This window comes from Telmatherina bonti, assembly GCF_933228915.1.
Source record: "Telmatherina bonti genome assembly, chromosome: 20".
Classification (NCBI taxonomy): Eukaryota; Metazoa; Chordata; class Actinopteri; order Atheriniformes; family Telmatherinidae; genus Telmatherina; species Telmatherina bonti.
In genome coordinates, this window is record NC_136618.1 from 3,997,940 (window position 1) to 4,015,921 (window position 17,982).

A 17,982-nucleotide genomic window follows, 5' to 3' on the forward strand; every position below is an offset into this window, starting at 1 on the left:
AGAGGGGCTTTAATAATTTTTGACAAGGTCAAAATGATGTAATTTTGTTATTGTGGCCTCAAGAAGAAAAAAAGTTTGTGCTCCTCTGCCTGTACCACAAAAGACTAATTTTCATTTGTATGCAGATGACTCCACCATTTATTGCACTGAGGAAACTTTGCTGAAGGCTTTGAAATGTTTGAAATTGAAGCCCACCTCCTGCATTGTGGTTTGTGCTTAATGCAGGCAAAACCAAAAGTACCAAGTCACTATTTAACACTGTATATTAAGGTTAGTTGGTGGTATCTGTCTACTCACAGTCTTCTAAACAGGCACCTTTTTATCTCAAGTTATGTTTGGACTAATCCCTCCATACCTTTGGTTTTACCTCAAACAAAATTTGAGATCCCAGGTCTGTGTCTGCGTCAGAAACCAGAGCTCAGTGTTTGTGAAGGGGTCGTTCATGTTCTTTTGTAACAGAATTAAAAGAACAGTTCAGCTTGAGGCTCTGGCCTCCCTTAGTTAAAAATTTATCATGGGTGTTGAGAGATGTGGCGCAGGTGCTTTGTTGCATGATGTTCTCTGACCTGATGAATGTTTTTACTATTAACATTGTTTTAATGTGTCTTTTAATATTGTTATATATCGCATAATATATGGTCCTGTGTAACACCCCCTCAACTCCTCTCCTCCTGGCCTTTGTGTTACTGCTGCCAAGTTGGCCAGGCCCTACTTATAAGAGATTATATATGAAGATAAAACTTTGATCTCAAGCATCTGGCTGATTAAAAGGAGGTTGAATAAAAGGATTTGGTCCTGAATTCTCTGAGACTCTCCTTAACAGTTTTAATGTTTTGCCTCATGCAGAAGTGAAAACCTTTTTACTTTTTCTCTATAAACAGGGGATCTGGTTGGCTCCTGCCTACTTCCTGGAGTTTGAAGGCTACAACTGCTTCTTCTTGATCTGGTTGGCTGGATTGATCTTCTTACTCATTAATAGCTTCATCCTGATTGAGATCATAACTCATTACAAACCTAGACAACTGCTGAAAGCTGATTGACTTTGTTCCGGTTTATGTGGAAATATTTCTACAAACTTCTCCATGAAGATAGAAATATTCCTGTGGATCTTAAACTATGCAAAATAAAGTTGATAATTTCCTGTTTTGGTCTCCAGTTATAGTTTCTCTAAAGCACTTCACTGATCAGCTGATCCAGTTCAACTCAATAATTAAATGTTTGTTATCTTCAATGAATCAAGTGGTACATAAAACAGCTATTTATGTTTATACATTAATGATGGTGGCCCACCACTACCTCTGTTCCTCTCACTGTTGTCAGTCTCTTCGGTGGAAGATGCTTCCCAATAAACAGGTCACACAAAACAAAACCACCGCTGCCATTAAAAGCACCCCCCCTATATGAGTGAGAAGAACAGAGGTACTGGTTGGCCACCATGATTAACACAAACAATGCAGAATGTTTGTCAGTTTATCCGGATACACTGATTTTTAGCCTAAATATTAAATTATTGTAATGTTTTACAAATTAAGACATGAAGTCATCTGAAATCTCATCAGGTTTTATTTACCACTTTATTTGAAACTTATTGACATTTTTATAGACTAATTCTTCTTTGTCCAGTAAAATTATGAAGCCTTTCTGATTTATGATTTTTCTATTTTAATTTTTATTGAATTTTTGGTTGTTGACATTGTTAGAATAAATATACACACCAGGTGTTTGTTTATCTGTTTATTCACAGATTCTTTGTCAGAACAAAATATCCTGGTACACTGATTACACTGATGCACATGGTAACTATTACCTATCTTAGCAGCATTGGTGCTATATTTAGCAATTTTTCAGACCCCCTTCAGTGAGTCTGTTTACAGACAAAGTGAGCTTCAACCACTATTTCAATTCAACTTTATTTGTACAGCGCCACTTCACAACAATGTTGTCACAGGGCACTTTACACACATGAATCAACATCCACATCATTTCAGGCCAATTCATACATATCCTGTAATAGAAACCAACTGATTGCATCGAGTCATGACGCTATTTGCTGAGTAAGATTAAAGGTGTAGTTTTCTCTTCTCTGTTAGCTACTAGGGCTGCTCAATTATGGCAAAAATAATAATCACGATTATTTTGACTGAAATTGAAATCTCGATTATTTAACACAAGTATCCATTATCTTTGACAACATGAATTTATTTAACATTAAACAGGGCTTTAAAACAACGTCTTTAGGATTCCACAATTTTTTAGAAAACAAATAACATGAAGCTTCGTCTTGACAAGCAACGTGCAAATACAGATGTAAACTGAATAGAAAATTATAAACTATGTTTTACTGAACTTCCACAACCTACTTCAATTTTTCTACATTGCACCTGCAGCCTGAGCCAACAGTGAGACTGGCAACCTGGGAGGGCTTTAGGATGGGGAGAGGCTCCTGCTGCTCCTTCCTGACAGTAAAGCCTACTCCATTATCCACAAGAAGCGAGAGCTTTTTTCTTTATCTCGAGGTCCCAAGACGAAAATGACATCATTTTGTTCTTGCAGACGTGTTAAAAGACATTTCTCAACACATCAAGCTGGCAGAAGTTTTTTCTTGTGGGGCTTCGAGAAGTGTCGTGTGATTGGTTGGACATTTGAGGTGGGCGTTGAATAACAGAAAAGCATGAAGCGGAAAGTTGCTGCTTCCACGTTTCTGCTGTTGCAGGTAAAACAGATTGGTTTGATAAAACAGCTGATTGAGGTGGTGAGAAAGTACCAACATTTACAGGAAACCTATGCCAAGCACAATGTTAAGGAGTCCTTTAAAAATTTCCTGGATCCAAACGGTGATCTGGATCACCATCAAAATTAAATCAGTTTTTCCTTTTCACAGTTCCAACAAGTCCTGAAATTCAATTAAAATCTATCCATAACTGATTGAGTTATCTTTAACACAAACAGATAAACACCAGTAAAAACATCACCTTCTTGGCGGAGGTAACAACCGGGTTCATTGCACATAAAAGCAGATATTTCCACCCCCAGTAATTCCTCCCCGCTGCAGACGTGCTTCTCGTGGAGAATGAATGGACCTGACAAAAAAAATTTATTTTCTTGTTCTTGCAGCCCCGAGGACAAGTACACAGCTCTTACTTCTTGTGGAGTAACTGCAGAACAATATGTGCCTTCAGGTCAGTCACCGAAACACCAGAAAAGTCTAATAACCCCAGTACAAGTCACTAGATTTGTCGTTAGTTGCTTTTAATGAAAAAAGTCACTAAAGGGGTTTGGAAAGTCTCCAGATTTAGCGAGAAAGTCTCCAAGTTGGCAACAGTGTCTGAATGAAAGCAAAGTGGCTGTGGGAGGAGTTTACAGCACAGCGCTGCAACGCCAGAGACGCTCGATTAGCAGCCGAAGACAGCAGGAGAGGAAACTGCAGAGAGAAAAATAATTATTTAGTGGGAATATGCCTCTATTGATTATTAATTTATCAATTACCTCGGAGCACCACCCATCCTTTGTAAATTAATTTAAGGTTCAGGCCAGGATGAGAAAACCTGATATAAATTCAGTCTCTATTTGATGGAGTGAATTCTAAGAATGAGTAACCCAGAAATTTGCATTCCAAAATCATGAATGGATGAATTGATCACACATATTTATTAACAATGAAGGTAAACCACAAAGTAATGGCAGCAATGATAGAGAGGCTACCTGTAAAATAAGGAATATGTCTGCAAGGAATTTCAATTATGACATTAATAATGAACGTTAAAATTAATTAAATGAGATGGAGCAGGAAAAAACTGGTTGGAATTAAGCAAATAAATCGGGCTAATTATCTAACTGAAAGGAGTCATAACCTGGTCTTGTCATGTGCCCACTGTCCTCTAACGGTTTTTAAATAACTGTTTAAAAACTTATTAAACAAAAAAAAAAATTTAAAAGTGCTTTTCCTGACATTTTCATAATAAAACTTTTCTCGCGAAAATTCATGCGAGATTTTCACCAACCTTGATATGGATTAAAATAATGTTAATGAGGTGCTCGCTGATTGATCGCTGGTAGTCCGGAGTCGGAAGGGGAGCGAGGCCAGTAGTCTCCATGCTAAAAACATTAGCGGCTAGTGATAGCAGCTAACCCGACAGCAGCAGCTTTCTGAATTCAGCATTTATGTCTGAACCGGACTCTGAGCCTGAGAGAGAAGATACCGAGATGGTGGACGGAGCACGTTTACAACAAACTGTCTCTGAATGGTAAAGTCCTCACCTTTAATGTCTGCTCGCCTTGCCTGTTCAGATGGCATGTTGACAACGAGGCATGTCGTTCATGTTAATACGTCTCAGTTTTATTCCATGTTGGACCATTTTTTAAACAATAAATGTACTTTTTCACACAATCCGAAGTTACAGATGTAAAAAATGAAACAGATGTTGACTGAACCGGCTGGTACGTTCAGTGTCCAGCTGCCGGCCAGTCTGCACCCAGATAAGGACACACACATTTTAACCACACAGAATTTCATGAAGCTGCGCTTTTTATTGAGGTTTTATTTAATCAGCGATGACATGTTTAGCCGCATGTCATCCTTCAACCGCTGGTTGTCTAGGTGGTGTCCCGATAACAACGTGGGTTTTATAGATAATTGGAGCGCTTTTTGGGGAAAGCCTGGTCTTATTAGGAGAGATGGCATCCATCCCACGTTGGATGGAGCCGCTCTCTTATCTAGCAATATGGACTCTTTTATTAGTCAGCTAAATTGACAACTCAGGGTTGGGACCAGGAGGCAGAATTGTAGTCCTACACACTTTTCTGCAGCTTCCCACCTGCCGCCGCCCACCCAAAACCCCATTCCGACCTTATACAACTCCCCAGCAGTAAGAATTAAACAACACAAAAACACTTCTGGGGTTAATCGTGAAAACCTCATAAAAATAAAAACAATGGATCTAATAAAATCTGAAAATAAGACAATAAAGTGTGGCCTACTGAATATCAGATCCCTCCCAAATAAGTCTTTATTAGTCAATGACTTGATAGGTGATCACCACATTGATTTATTCTGTCTTACGGAAACCTGGTTACAGCAAGAGGATTATGTTAGTATTAATGAAGCTACGCCAGCTAACTATTTAAACTTTCACATTCCTAGAACTACAGGCAGAGGAGGAGGTGTTGCAGCTATTTTTCAGTCAGAATTATTAATTAGTCCTAAGCACAAAACTAACTATAAATCCTTTGAATTCCTGACATTAAATTTATCTCATCCAAAATGGAATTGAGAGAAACCGCTCCTTTTAGCATTAGTGTATCGCCCACCTGGACCTTACTCCTTCATGCAGGGCATCTGTTTTTGTCAACTGCTTGGTTGACCAGTTGTCTAAAGGTTAGAGGTTAAAGGTAATAAAGTAATATAGTGAGTGATTGATGCTTAGTGAGTTCAGTTTAGTCTTAAATAAGAGATAATGATTGTTTCATATGGTGTGCTCAGCTACTAGGAGGAGTTAAGCATGGTTTATAATTGGGTGTTACTTCAGCATCTGCAGAGAGGGTTCTCTCTCCAAGCTCCAGCGTGTGCTTGTATTAGTTTATAATAAAATGTTCATTGTAAGAAGACAGTTGACTCTTAGATGTATTACAACTTCTCAAGACCAGAGTATTTTCCACCACAGTTTTTGGGGGCTCGTCTCGGGATCCTGCGTCAGTCCGCCCAGGTTGGGGATAGACGGGTTGGCCACCTGAATCCACAGATTCATCCTAAGAACCTCAATTAGAGAATTTCAGAGGACAGGACGTCTTTCTCCCACCCGTGGTCGACTACGCCAGGACTCCTTCTGAACCAGTGTGAAAAGACAATGGTGAGAAGTGTTATTCTAAATTTACATTAATTTTCAGACTCAAACTGGAGTCAAACATTACTAGAAATTTATCACAAATTAATAATCAATATCTTAATTAATAATCACAATATTTTTCTGTTTTGTGGTCAATTGTCTTCATTATTCTCATTGTGACAGGGATTCTCCTCCTCACCTCCTCATCGAAAGAATAACTCAAGGGATAAGAGAATAACTTAAGACGAGATCAGGTTGACGTCATAAATAAAATCCTGTGAGTTTAAGTTAAGTTTAGGTTAAAGTTTAAGTTAAAAATCGTGAGTAACAAGACCAAGTCGTAAGTGCTGTGAGCTAGACGTAGCAAGACCAGACCAGTAAATCTTGTGAGTTACAAGACCGAGACCAGTAAATTAGTCAGTAAGTCCTGTGAGCTCGAGAAGCAAGACCAGGCCAACCTTGAGTTAGAAAACTGAGAGGAAAGCCATCTTGAGTGAGGAGGAACAGAGAAGAAACTGTGTGGGCTGGTTTCTGGAGACATTGAGAATTTTGCCTGATAATTCTACAAAGGTGTGGGATTGACCCTCTGTGTACATCCGCTGCAAACAGAACTAGTTCCTTTGCAGTAGGAGGTTGATGTACAGCACCATTAAGAAGTTGAAATCTCTGTCTTCATGTGAGGGGAAACTGGGGTGGTTGTGTAAAATTTCCTGTGTTAAACTTGATTGGACTGATTGTGTGGAGAATTAAAACCACGTCTTGTGAAGCCACACCGGACTCTCGCAGGAGAGCCTAGAAGCTTGTGTGGGGGTAGACAAACGTGGGGGCACGACCCATTCACATGCATTCATCCAACTGTTGAAGTGAATTGTTTGTGTAAAATCTAATTTACTGCAGTAAGAAAAAAAAAAAAAGAAAAAAGAAAAAAAACAAACAACAAAAAATGTATGAGAGAAGGAAGTGAGGAAAAGAGTGTGTTCATTAAAGGCCTTCTGCTCACTGAAGGAGATGATGTCATAGCATGTTAGGCAGAAACAAACATATAAATCCTGTGTAAAATGGCTGCTTGTGCTTTTCTTCCTAAAGCTTTTATAAGAGCATAAAAGCCACTCCCTGTATGAATGTGGAACCTTTTCCTAACGAAAAGCAATTCTTTATTATCACCTGAGAACATTTTAAAGAGCAACAACATATTAAGAATGAAAAATCAGAAATGTGAGAGATGTGATTTATAGTATTAGGAACTTATTCTGTTAAATTACTATACATTGTGTAGGCAATAAGCTTAGGTTTCTGTCTGTTCCCTTTCAGACATTCATAAGGTGATTTTTATTCCTTTACTACTGCAATTATTAATTTATGCCTAGCATGTCTAAATAAATCTAGATAAACTGGAAATAAATAATGCAGCTGAAGGATGCTGAAAATAAGCATAATGTTAGGAAAAAAAGAAAATTCTTGACCTAAAAATAGGAATGGTGAACCAACGTAACTTTGCTAGAGTAAATTTCCCTTGCAATAAGTTCACTTTAGCTAAATGTGAGCTAACGACAAGAAGAGAAGTTCTCAGAACAAGTGTATCTTCTTAGCAAGATCATGTTCAGCTTTCCCAGGAGAGAACTGAGTTATGAATCCACTGATAATATAGTCTCACACACACAATTACAATGTAATGTTCAAGTTACATGATGTTCACAGCACAGAACATGGTCCACATAATGTGTTTGTCACAGGATTCAGAAGAAAACTATTATAATTATGAGGCTATGATCTTTATTTTCCCCTTACTGGAGAAGAAAATACACCACATGACCAAATGGTTCAGTCTCAAAAGCTCGTCTGCTGTATGGTGTTGGACACATTGCAGCTTTCCCTTCTAAACCCTTGTCAGCATGCAGCTTGGTCCACAGGGACCTCAAATGTCTATCCTGCCTGAGGGGATTCAGAGGAGGGGCTGGGGGAAAGTGAGTTCTTGATCCGGGTCACCGTAGAGTTCTGGGTGTCACGCGTGGTCAGTCAGGAGACTGGAGCAGAAACGGTCCCTACAACCTACAGCATCATTCCACCTCCCTTCTGTGTCAGCTCTGAGTCCTGGAGCAGAACCTGATATGCAGATGTGGCTGCATGGACCCGGCCGCTGCTGATGGGGCCTGGAGATCCCAGAACCAGAGGGTCTGGCAGAGCCCTGTTGGTTGTGACTGTGAACAGTGTGGATATGGCTCCTATGGGGGACATTTGAGCTGGATTTTCACCTTTGACCTCTGGAGGTGATGGATCCTCCTTGTCCTCAGACTGTGTTTCAGTTGTGGGATTTTCTGGAAGTAAAAGACTAACGGATGTGGCCGACAGGCAGCAAGATCCCACCACAACTACAGAATCAGATGATGTTTTCTGGAATAAGCTGCACCCTGATTCTGTCAGAAAGACTGTTCGGTTCACTCAGTTCTCTGTGGAAAACCTGGATCTCCTTCCTTGAACTTTGCCTACTTTCTGATCCTTTACATGTTACTCTTAATTAATTACACATATGAATCTGATTTATCTACCAGGAAGTTTTGATGAACATGTGTCGGGCACTTCCTGGCATGAATTTCTGATTGTATGCTGATTGGTGGGGAGCATGGTGGCTGTGGCGCGTCTGACTCCTGAGCAGATCGAGTGATACGAGCTGAATGATTATCCACAAGACCAGGCCAATAAATGAGGCCCTACAACCAAACATTTACTCACTGTTTCTGCTTAGCTTTATACCACATTTATGAGCATGCATAAAATTTTGCATTCCTGCAGACTTCTGCAACTGAACAATGACACAGACATCTCTGCTCTGCTGCAGGGAAGCTGAACAGTTTATACAGACTAGTCAACTTCTGGCACGCTGTGCCTTATAAAAAACAAAATAAAGGTGTCAAATTCTGCCGCCTTTTCAAAAAAAAAAAAAAAAAAAAAAAAAGTGATGAATACTAAGTTTTTAATGTTTGAGACAGAATAGATGTCAAAAGAGAAAAAATAAGCCGCTATATGACATTAAATAAGAAGGTAGCTTTGTAATTTCCCGACTTCAGCGAATGCAACACAAGTACAACAATCTCCGTGTTTTATTTGCTGACAGCTGGTGTTTTATCCCTAATCTGAATTCATTATTTTGAATTAAAGCAGACATGCTCAGTGGTTAAAATACACATCAGATGATTTTTGTTTAAAGAGTAGAACCAACTCTTGCGATGGCTGCCAGTAAACAGACCAGTCTCTTAGTTAACACGCTTAATAAAAATAACAAACAAGTCATTTAAGCCCTGTATGTCCTCAAAATAACATGAATATGAGGCAGATTATTTGAACAGTATTGATACTTCCAAAGTTAAGCTAACTATGCTAAACAGTTAGCCTTGGCCTTTTCTTTGCATTAAAATCATTAAGGAAGAAGTGCTGCTGTGAGTGTGTGCACGTACATGTGTGCGTCGTGTTGTTGTAGATGAAAACAGCTTTACCATCAGTATTAGAAGTTTGTTTCTAAATGCTGCTTAAGTTCAAATGTAGATAGAAAACAAACAGCTTTATTATGACCTGAAGGTCTCTGGCTGTTCAGTACCTGAAGTACAGCTGTTAAAGATGGGTTTACATCTTGTTGCTTTATGCTTATGCTTATGTTCACAATATATTTGGAATAGAAAGCCAGTCTTATTATGATCTCAGTTTTGTGTGTGTTGCTCCTGAATGGGTCTGTTGGAGTCTGAGAGAGATTAAATCAACAGTTCTGAATGAGCTTTATTTAATATATGCAGAGATTCTTCAGTGTGGTTCTGCTTCTGTCATTTAGCAGACATGACATAAACAACACGAGCAGTAAATCAGAAAGGAGATTCCAGCATGGATAAGTGTTGGTCAGACTGCTGGGAGTCCAGTTTGACACATGTCCTGCTATGCAGTACTAGAGGATTTTTCTGGTTGTTGGTTAAGATGAGACTACCTGATAGGAACTTTGCAATAATTAATTAAATGAATTTGGTTACTTTGAATGATTACCTACCAGATAAATGAGTGGCCCTAACTGTTGCTTTGTATTGTTCATGTTTTACTCCATGACTGTTTAGCTGAAAGTGACTATCCTCTGCACCCCCCAGGCCTGGCCCCTGACCGACCTCTAGTTGACCCTGACTTGATTTTCCTTTTGATGCTGTTTGCTCTGACTGTGACGCGGTGGAGGCTGCAGCTCTCCCGTCTCAGTTCTCGTTACTTGAGCTTACTCTTTAGCTGAAAACAAGTCCATGTTTTGGCGCTCTCTTATGAATGACTTTCTGGATGCCATTTTCCTGAATGTTTTCCTCCCACAGGTTGCAGACGGGGAAATTTCCTTCTGGCTCTCTTTTCAGGTCTTCCTTGGACCAAAAGTACTTTTTCTGGTTCTGATGTATATGCGCATGCGTAACATGGAAACATGGGCTTTTTTGTGATTCTTTTTGCAGGACCCTCACCCAAGTGGGCATGGTTCCTTCCAAGACTGCCTGTTCAGACACAGCTCTGTGTGAAAGTAATGTTTTAACATATTGTCCTAACCTCATAAGAACCCTTTTCAGGCATTTGCACACAGGTGAAAGCTGCCCTTCATGAATCAGCATCTACGCAGCTCTATTCACTTCAGCCGGGAGATTTTGTCCTGATAAGAAGCTTTAAACATCAGCGCTGGAACCAACATCGATGGTTTAGGCCATTTCAGGTTTTCCTGATGACCCAGACAGCGGTAAAGGTCGCAGAGTGAGCTGCTTGGCACTACAGATTGCTTGAACCTCCTGAAGCGCTTCAGTCTGAAATTACAGAAGAATAACGCACCACCCAACAAAGGGCAGAATAATCCCTGTGGTTGCGTGGGTAAGTGAGATAGTCTACTCTCACGCCTGAAGACCAGCCTTCGCTCTCAAGCAACATTTGAGAAACATTTATTGTTAGACTCAGATTTTGAAGCTGAAGTAAATGGCTCCTCACTATTGTAATTTCTGAAAGATTCTTTTAAAACCTGATAGGCATGAGGCTCCTGATGTTTTGAGAATGTTGTCTTCTGTATGTATTTTTGCGTTCTGATAACAATTTCTCTTCTTATTGTTGGTCCTGTAGGACCAAGAGGAGGGAGAATGTTGGGGAAAATTGTTATGAGTTTGGTTTGAATTAAGTATTAGACATATATGCATTGATTTGCTGTGATCCTGCTGTGTTTTGTGTCTATGCACAAAGCTTTCTTTAAGTTATATGATCCTTGTCTGGAATGTGCAGACAAAGTCTGAGACAGGAAGAGTTTCATGCAGGGCATCTGTTTTTGTCAACTGCTTGGTTGACCAGTTGTCTAAAGGTTAGAGGTTAAAGGTAATAAAGTAATATAGTGAGTGATTGATGCTTAGTGAGTTCAGTTTAGTCTTAAATAAGAGATAATGATTGTTTCATATGGTGTGCTCAGCTACTAGGAGGAGTTAAGCATGGTTTATAATTGGGTGTTACTTCAGCATCTGCAGAGAGGGTTCTCTCTCCAAGCTCCAGCGTGTGCTTGTATTAGTTTATAATAAAATGTTCATTGTAAGAAGACAGTTGACTCTTAGATGTATTACAACTTCTCAAGACCAGAGTATTTTCCACCACAGGTGTTGCAGCTATTTTTAAGTCAGAATTTTTAATTAATCCTAAGCACAAAACTCACTATAAATCCTTTGAATTCCTGACATTAAATTTATCTCATCCAAAATGGAATTGAGAGAAACCGCTCCTTTTAGCATTAGTGTATCGCCCACCTGGACCTTACTCCGAGTTTCTGACCCAATTCTCTGATCTCTTGTCTGAGTTAGTGCTGACTACTGATAAGGTCATTGTACTAGTTAATTTTAATATTCATGTTGACGTTGAAAATGATAGTTTAAACATTTCATTTAGCTCTATTCTAAACTCAATTGGGTTTTCACAAAATGTCAATGGAGTCACTCACTCTCATGGTCACACTCTTGATCTGGTTCTAACATCTGGTATTGAGACTGATAAGCTCAAAGTATTTCCTCATAACCCTGTCTTGTCCGATCACTTCTTATTAACCTTTGAATTCCCTTTATTTGATTACTCACTGACCAAAAATAAATTCTACTATAGTAGATGTTTATCAGACAATAATATTACAAAATTTAAACAATCAATTGAATCAATTTTTTCACATCTACCATGTGTTAGCATGACTGAGAGTCCCCCTTTAAGCCTTACTCCTGCTCAGATTGATCAGCATGCTGATACTATAACAGCTTCAATGCGTACAACCTTGGATAATGTTGCTCCCCTAAAGAAGAAGAAATTAGGTAAGATTATGAAGGCTCCCTGGTTTAATTCCCAGCTTCGAGCTCTAAAACAGGCATCAAGGCGTTTGGAAAACAGATGGCGTTCATCAGGACTAGAGGAGTTAGGGTTAGGGTTTAGGGTTAGGGTTAGGGGGTTAGGGATTGGAGTATTTCTCGATGACTCCCCCTGAGTCAGTTTATTAACCGAAACAGTTTGAGTAGGGAGCCAAAGGCAATGCACGGGCCGTCGCTTGTCACTCTGGGCTCCATTTCTCTGTGTGGTTCAACAAGGAGCATATTATGATTGTGTCGGACCTTTCTTTTGTTGTTTTTAAGGAGTGCAATATTTATTATTTTGGCCAGTATAAGGTGAGTTTTGTTGTTTTGGGTGAGTATTTTGTCTGTTTTCAGGTTCTTTTTCCATTGCTCGACATTGGTAAGTATTTTTTGTCTCTTGGTTTAGTTTCTAGTTATTAAAATTGGATTTCTACTACCTTAGTTTTAGGACACATCATCAGTAGTGGACCTCAGGATCACAGGGTGTTTCGGCCATTATCACTAGACACCCTCCCCCAAGGAAGGGTTAGGGTTAGGGTTAGGGGTTAGGGTTAGGGTTAGGGGGTTAGGGATTGGAGTATTTCTCGATGACTCCCCCTGAGTCAATTTATTAACCGAAACAGTTTGAGTAGGGAGCCAAAGGCAATGCACGGGCCATCGCTTGTCACTCTGAGCTCCATTTCTCTATGTGGTTCAACAAGGAGCATATTATGATTGTGATGGATTTGCTTTTTTTGTTTTTAAGAAGTGCAATATTCAGTATAAGGTGAGTTTTGTTGTTTTGGGTGAGTATTTTCTCTTTTTTCAGGTTCTTTTTCCATTGCTCGACATTGGTAAGTATTTTTGGTCTCTTGGTTCAGTTTCTGGCTATTAAAATTGGTTTTCTTTTACCTTAGTTTTAGGACACATCCTCAGTAGTGGACCTCGAGATCACAGGGTGTTTCGGCCATTATCACTGTGTGGTTCAACAAGGAGCATATTATGATTGTGTTGGACTTGCTTTTTTTTGTTTTTAGGAAGTGCAATATTTATTATTTTGGTCAGTATAAGGTAAGTTTTGTTGTTGTGGGTGAGTATTTTCTCTTTTTTCGGGTTCTTTTTCCATTGCTCAACATTGGTAAGTATTTTTGGTCTCTTGGTTCAGTTTCTAGTTATTAAAATTGGTTTTCTTTTACCTTAATTTTAGGACACATCCTCAGTAGTGGACCTCGAGATCACAGGGTGTTTCGGCCATTATCACTCTGTGTGGTTCAACAGGGAGCATATTGTTTATTATTTTGGTCAGTATAAGGTAAGTTTTGTTGTTTTGGGTGAGTATTTTTTCTTTTTTCAGGTTCTTTTTCCATTGCTCAACATTGGTAAGTATTTTTTGGTCTCTTGGTTCAGTTTCTAGCTATTAAAATTGGTTTTCTTTTACCTTAGTTTTAGGACACATCATCAGTAGTGGACCTCGGGATCACAGGGTGTTTCGGCCATTATCACTAGACACCCTCCCCCAAGGAAGGCCCTGCCGAGGTTGATCAAGCCCCGGAGTGTGTCCCGTCGCCAATTGGGGTTAGAGGTGTTTTAAAGTTACACATCTTCTTGTGTTGCTTTAAGGTTTTTGAAATACACATTTTTTTGTGTCTTAATTTGCTCAAGGATGAGTACTTGGGGCTATGCAAACGTTAATAGGGTAACCAATAGAAGAAAGTAGGTTAGGTTTAGAGAAGTATTACAGGATAAGGTCACAAGTTCTAAAAGAGTTTATTAGGGTGGAGTTGGTTAGGGTTAGGAAAGAATTACCGGGCAAGGTGGTAAGTTCTAAAAAGGTGAGCTATGAGGGTGGAGTTGGTTAGGGTTAGGAAAGGATTATCAGGCAAGGTAGTTAGTTCTAAAAAGATGAGCTATGACGGTGGAGTTGGTTAGGATTAGGACAGAGTTAGGGTTAGGGGTTAGGGTTAGGGTTAGGGTTGGGGTTAGGGTTGGGGTTGGGGTTGGGGTTTGGGTTTGGGTTGGGGTTTGGGGTTGCCACTGTTAGGGTTTTGGGCACTGGCCGACTGACTTGAGGATTATTGTAAGGTATGTAAAGATTGTGAAGTTGTGCTCAATTCTGGAATGGAAATTGGAAACTGAAGAGAAGAAGGCGACTGTGAGGCGGTGAAGTGGGGTGGACGTCCGTCATCCACACCGGCTGGAATAGTTCAATTCCCCGGTATGGTATGGGACGCCCACCCCAGAAAGTTGACATAAAACTGATAGGGCCAAAAAGTACTGTTTTGTGAGGCTTGAAGAATTCCAATTTTTGTTTTAATTAAAAAAAAAAAAAAAGGTGATGAATAAAATAAAAAGAAAGAGGTACGATATGCCCATAACTATGGATTTGTAGGTCAACTGTGTTGGTGGCAAAGTGGGGCAGGCAGGGTTAGGGTTAGGGTTAGGGGTTAGGGTTAGGGTTAGGGTTAGGGTTAGGGTTAGGGTTGGGGTTGGGGTTGGGGTTCAGGGTTACCATGTTTATGGTTTATGGCACTGGCCTACTGACTTGGAAATTATTGCAAGGGTTGTAGTAGTTGTGTAGTGGCTGATATTCAATGGGTGAAGTTGTTGACCATGTTGGTGGCAGAATGGGGCGGGCGCCCGCCAAGTGGGCCAGAGGGACCTGGTTCGATCCCCCGGCACAGTGGCGGACGCCCGCCCCAGAGAGCCGCACCGAAAGAAAAAGGGGGGGGGGGGGCACTGTATTGAAAGAAATAAATGTTTTATCTGCAAAGAAAGGGGGAGGAATTATAATGTGGGTGATTGTGGTAAGTGAGCAATGTTGTTGGCAAAATGGGGCGGACATCCACCAAGTGAGCCAGAGGGACCGGTTCAATCCCCCAGCCAAGTGGCAGATGCCCGCCCCAGAGAACTGTGATTGAAGGAGAGTGTTGTCATTTGACGGAAGAACCATTTTATTTGAGAACATAAGGTGAGAGTAAAGTATTGCTGAAAATACTAACGCAAGTAATATTGCTGGCGGAATGGGGCGGACATCTGCCAGGTGATCCCGAGGGACTGGTTCAATCCCCCGGTCCAGTGGAAGATGCCCGCCCCAGAAGAGTTGTGATGAGGAGGGAAATGGTGTCATTTGTAGAAAGTAGCAATTTATTGAAAAACCTGAGGGGGAGAAGTAGGGTATAACTAAATATGCTAAGGGAGTAATGCTGTTGGCGTAATGGGGCAGACATCTGTCTAGTGAGCTGGAAGGACCTGGTTTGATCCTCCAGCACAGCAGGAGATGTCCGCCCCAGAAGGAATGGGCAAAGTGCAAGAGAGAAATATTTTAAGGAGAAAGGGAGAAAAAAAAAAAAAAAAAAAAAAAAAAAAAAAAAAAAAAAAATAGAGTGGGGGGGGGTTGCTGAAATGGAGTTAAAGAAATATTATGATGCTGAGTTTAGTCCTTGTGGAGTGAGAGTTGCCAGTGTGTGGATCCAGTGTTTTTCTGCTCTTTTCCGTTGGTATGTAGACCATCTATCATTGGATTCCAAGCCGGAGATTGTGAGATTATGAACGGGGTGTAGTTGGAAATGATTGACTAAAGGGGTGGATAGTCTACCTTCCCCAATGTTGTACAGGTGCTGTTTAAGACGGGTGAGAATGGAATGTCGGGTTTCCCCTATGTAAAGCATATTGCAGGCTGTGCAGGTGATGGCATAGATAGTATTTCTTGTTTGCAATGAATGAGTGAGAGATACAGGAAGACTTTTGCCACTATGAGGGTTTGAAATGAATTTGCGGGAAATATATAAGTGCTCATATTGTGTGGGGGAGAATTTTCTATTTTCAGTGAAGGCTGAGTGGACCAGGATGTTTTTGAGGTTTGAATTTTTCCTATAAGCTGTGATGAATCTATAATTGTGGACAGGTGGATATTGCAGTCTCAGGTCCTGGAAATGGGACTTAATTGTTTTGTGAAGGGTTGTATATCTGTGGGAAAAGGTGCTGACAAAAGGAAGAAGTTTGGGCGGGGAGCTGGATTTCGGAGGAACGGGGCTGATCTCTCGTGCTGAGTAACAGGTGGGAAGGGCGGGGGTAGTAGGGGTAGGTTGTGTTGAGGAGTAAGATGGGTCCAGGTAAGGTTCTACGAGGGAAGGGTCAGAAGTGAGGTGCACGGATAGAGAAGGTAAGGAGGGGGAATGATTGGGGTTAGGGAAGGAGAGAAGGAGTGGGGAATGGTTAGGGTGAGAAGAGGGGGGCAGCAGGTCAGGGGAGTGTTGGGGGATGGAAAGGAGAGGGAAGGAAGGGAAGGGGTTGGGGGAGGAGAGAAGGACTGGGGAATGGTTAGGGTTGGAGGAAAGGGGCCGGTCAGCGGAGTGTTGGGGGATGGAAAAGGGAGGGGAGGGAGGGCGGGAGTTAGGGAAGGAGGGAAGGGATGGGGAATGGTTAGGGTTAGAAAACGGGGATGGGAGGTCAGGGAAGTGTTGGGAAATGGAAGAGAAGGGGAAGGAAGGGAGGGGGTTAGGGTTAGGGATGGAAGGAAGGGGTGGGGAATGGTTAGGGTTAGGGGAGAGGGACGGTGGGTCAGGGGAGTGTGCGGGGGTGGAAAATGGAGGCAAGGAAGGCAGGGGGTTAGGGTTAGGAGTGGAAAGAGGGGATGGGGAATGGTTAGGGTTAGAGGATAAGGACGGGGGGTAAGGGAAATGTGTGGGGGTGAGCAAGGAAGGCAGGGGGTTGGGGTTAGGGGAGGAGGAAGGGGGTGGGGGATGTTTGGGGTTAGAAAAGGGGGGAGGCGGGTCAGGGGAATGTGTGGGGTTAGAAAGGACAGGGAAGGGAGGAAGGAGGTTGGGATTAGGGGTGGAGGAAGATGGTGGGGAATGGTTAGGGTAAGAGAAGGGGGACGGTGGGTTGGGGGAGTGTGCGGGGATGGAAGGGAGAGGGAGAGGAGGAAGGGGGTTAGGGTTAGGGGGCAAGTCCGGGTCATGGTTGGGGTTAGGGTTAGAGGAAAAAGGCAGGGAAGGGGAACAGTGAAGATTCGAGGGGGAGAGTAAGGGAGGAGGGTGGTTAGGGGTTTTGGATTGTGGTTGTCTCCCCCTGGGGAGATATGAGTATTGTGAAGTGTTGTTAGAGTGAGTGGGAGCGAGTGCAGCCAAAGTGGTGTTTTTTATTGTTCGTAAGAAGCGTTTAGAATAGCCTCTCTGTCTGAGGGCTTTGAAAAGGGTTTGAGTGGCGTGTGAGAAATCAGAGGGTTTGGAGCAGATGCGGTGGAAGCGGATGATTTGAGATTTAATGATACCACGGAAGGTGTGTTTGGGGTGATAACTAGATTTATGGAGAAGTGCGTGTGTGTCTGTTGCTTTGAAGAAAACTTTTGTAAAGAGGCGATTGTATGAAGTGTTGGTGGGTTCAAAATATACTGTGGTGTCGAGAAAGTTTACTTGGTTGGGATCAATCGTGGATTTGAGTTTGATGGATGGATGATGGTTATTGAGAATGTCCAAAAACTGTTGGAAAAGGGAAATGTCATGGTGCCATATACCTATGATGTCATCCAGAAATCTGAGAAAGAGCAGAGGTTTATGGGGGCACTTGGCAAGTGCTTCTCGCTCCCACTCACTCATGTAGATATTGGCGTATGAAGGTGCAAATCTTTGGCCCATGGCTGTCCCGTGAACCTGTAAGTACTGTTTGTTATTGAATGTAAAGTCATTGTTGGTGAGACAAATTTTGAGAAGGTCCAAAATATGTCCATCTGGTCTATTGGGGTCTGGGTATCGGTGAAATGTGGAATGAATGATTTGTAGGCCGTGTTGAGTGTTTATGTTTGTGTAGAGGCTGTCAAT

The 17,982-nt window shown here is 41.4% G+C and overlaps 1 protein-coding gene across 1 annotated transcript in view; it reads left to right on the forward strand.

Moving 5' to 3' along the window:
* Positions 1-1,144, forward strand: part of pigm (phosphatidylinositol glycan anchor biosynthesis, class M) — a gene marked incomplete at its 5' end in the record, with an annotated part of 68,977 nt that extends 67,833 nt beyond the window's left edge. Inside the window, one exon of the mRNA XM_079259573.1 lies at positions 882-1,144. Within this exon, the coding sequence (XP_079115699.1) occupies positions 882-1,040 (159 nt within the window). The 3' untranslated portion in view covers positions 1,041-1,144. The remainder of the gene's footprint in view (positions 1-881) is intronic.
* Between the last annotated feature and the right edge of the window lie 16,838 nt (positions 1,145-17,982).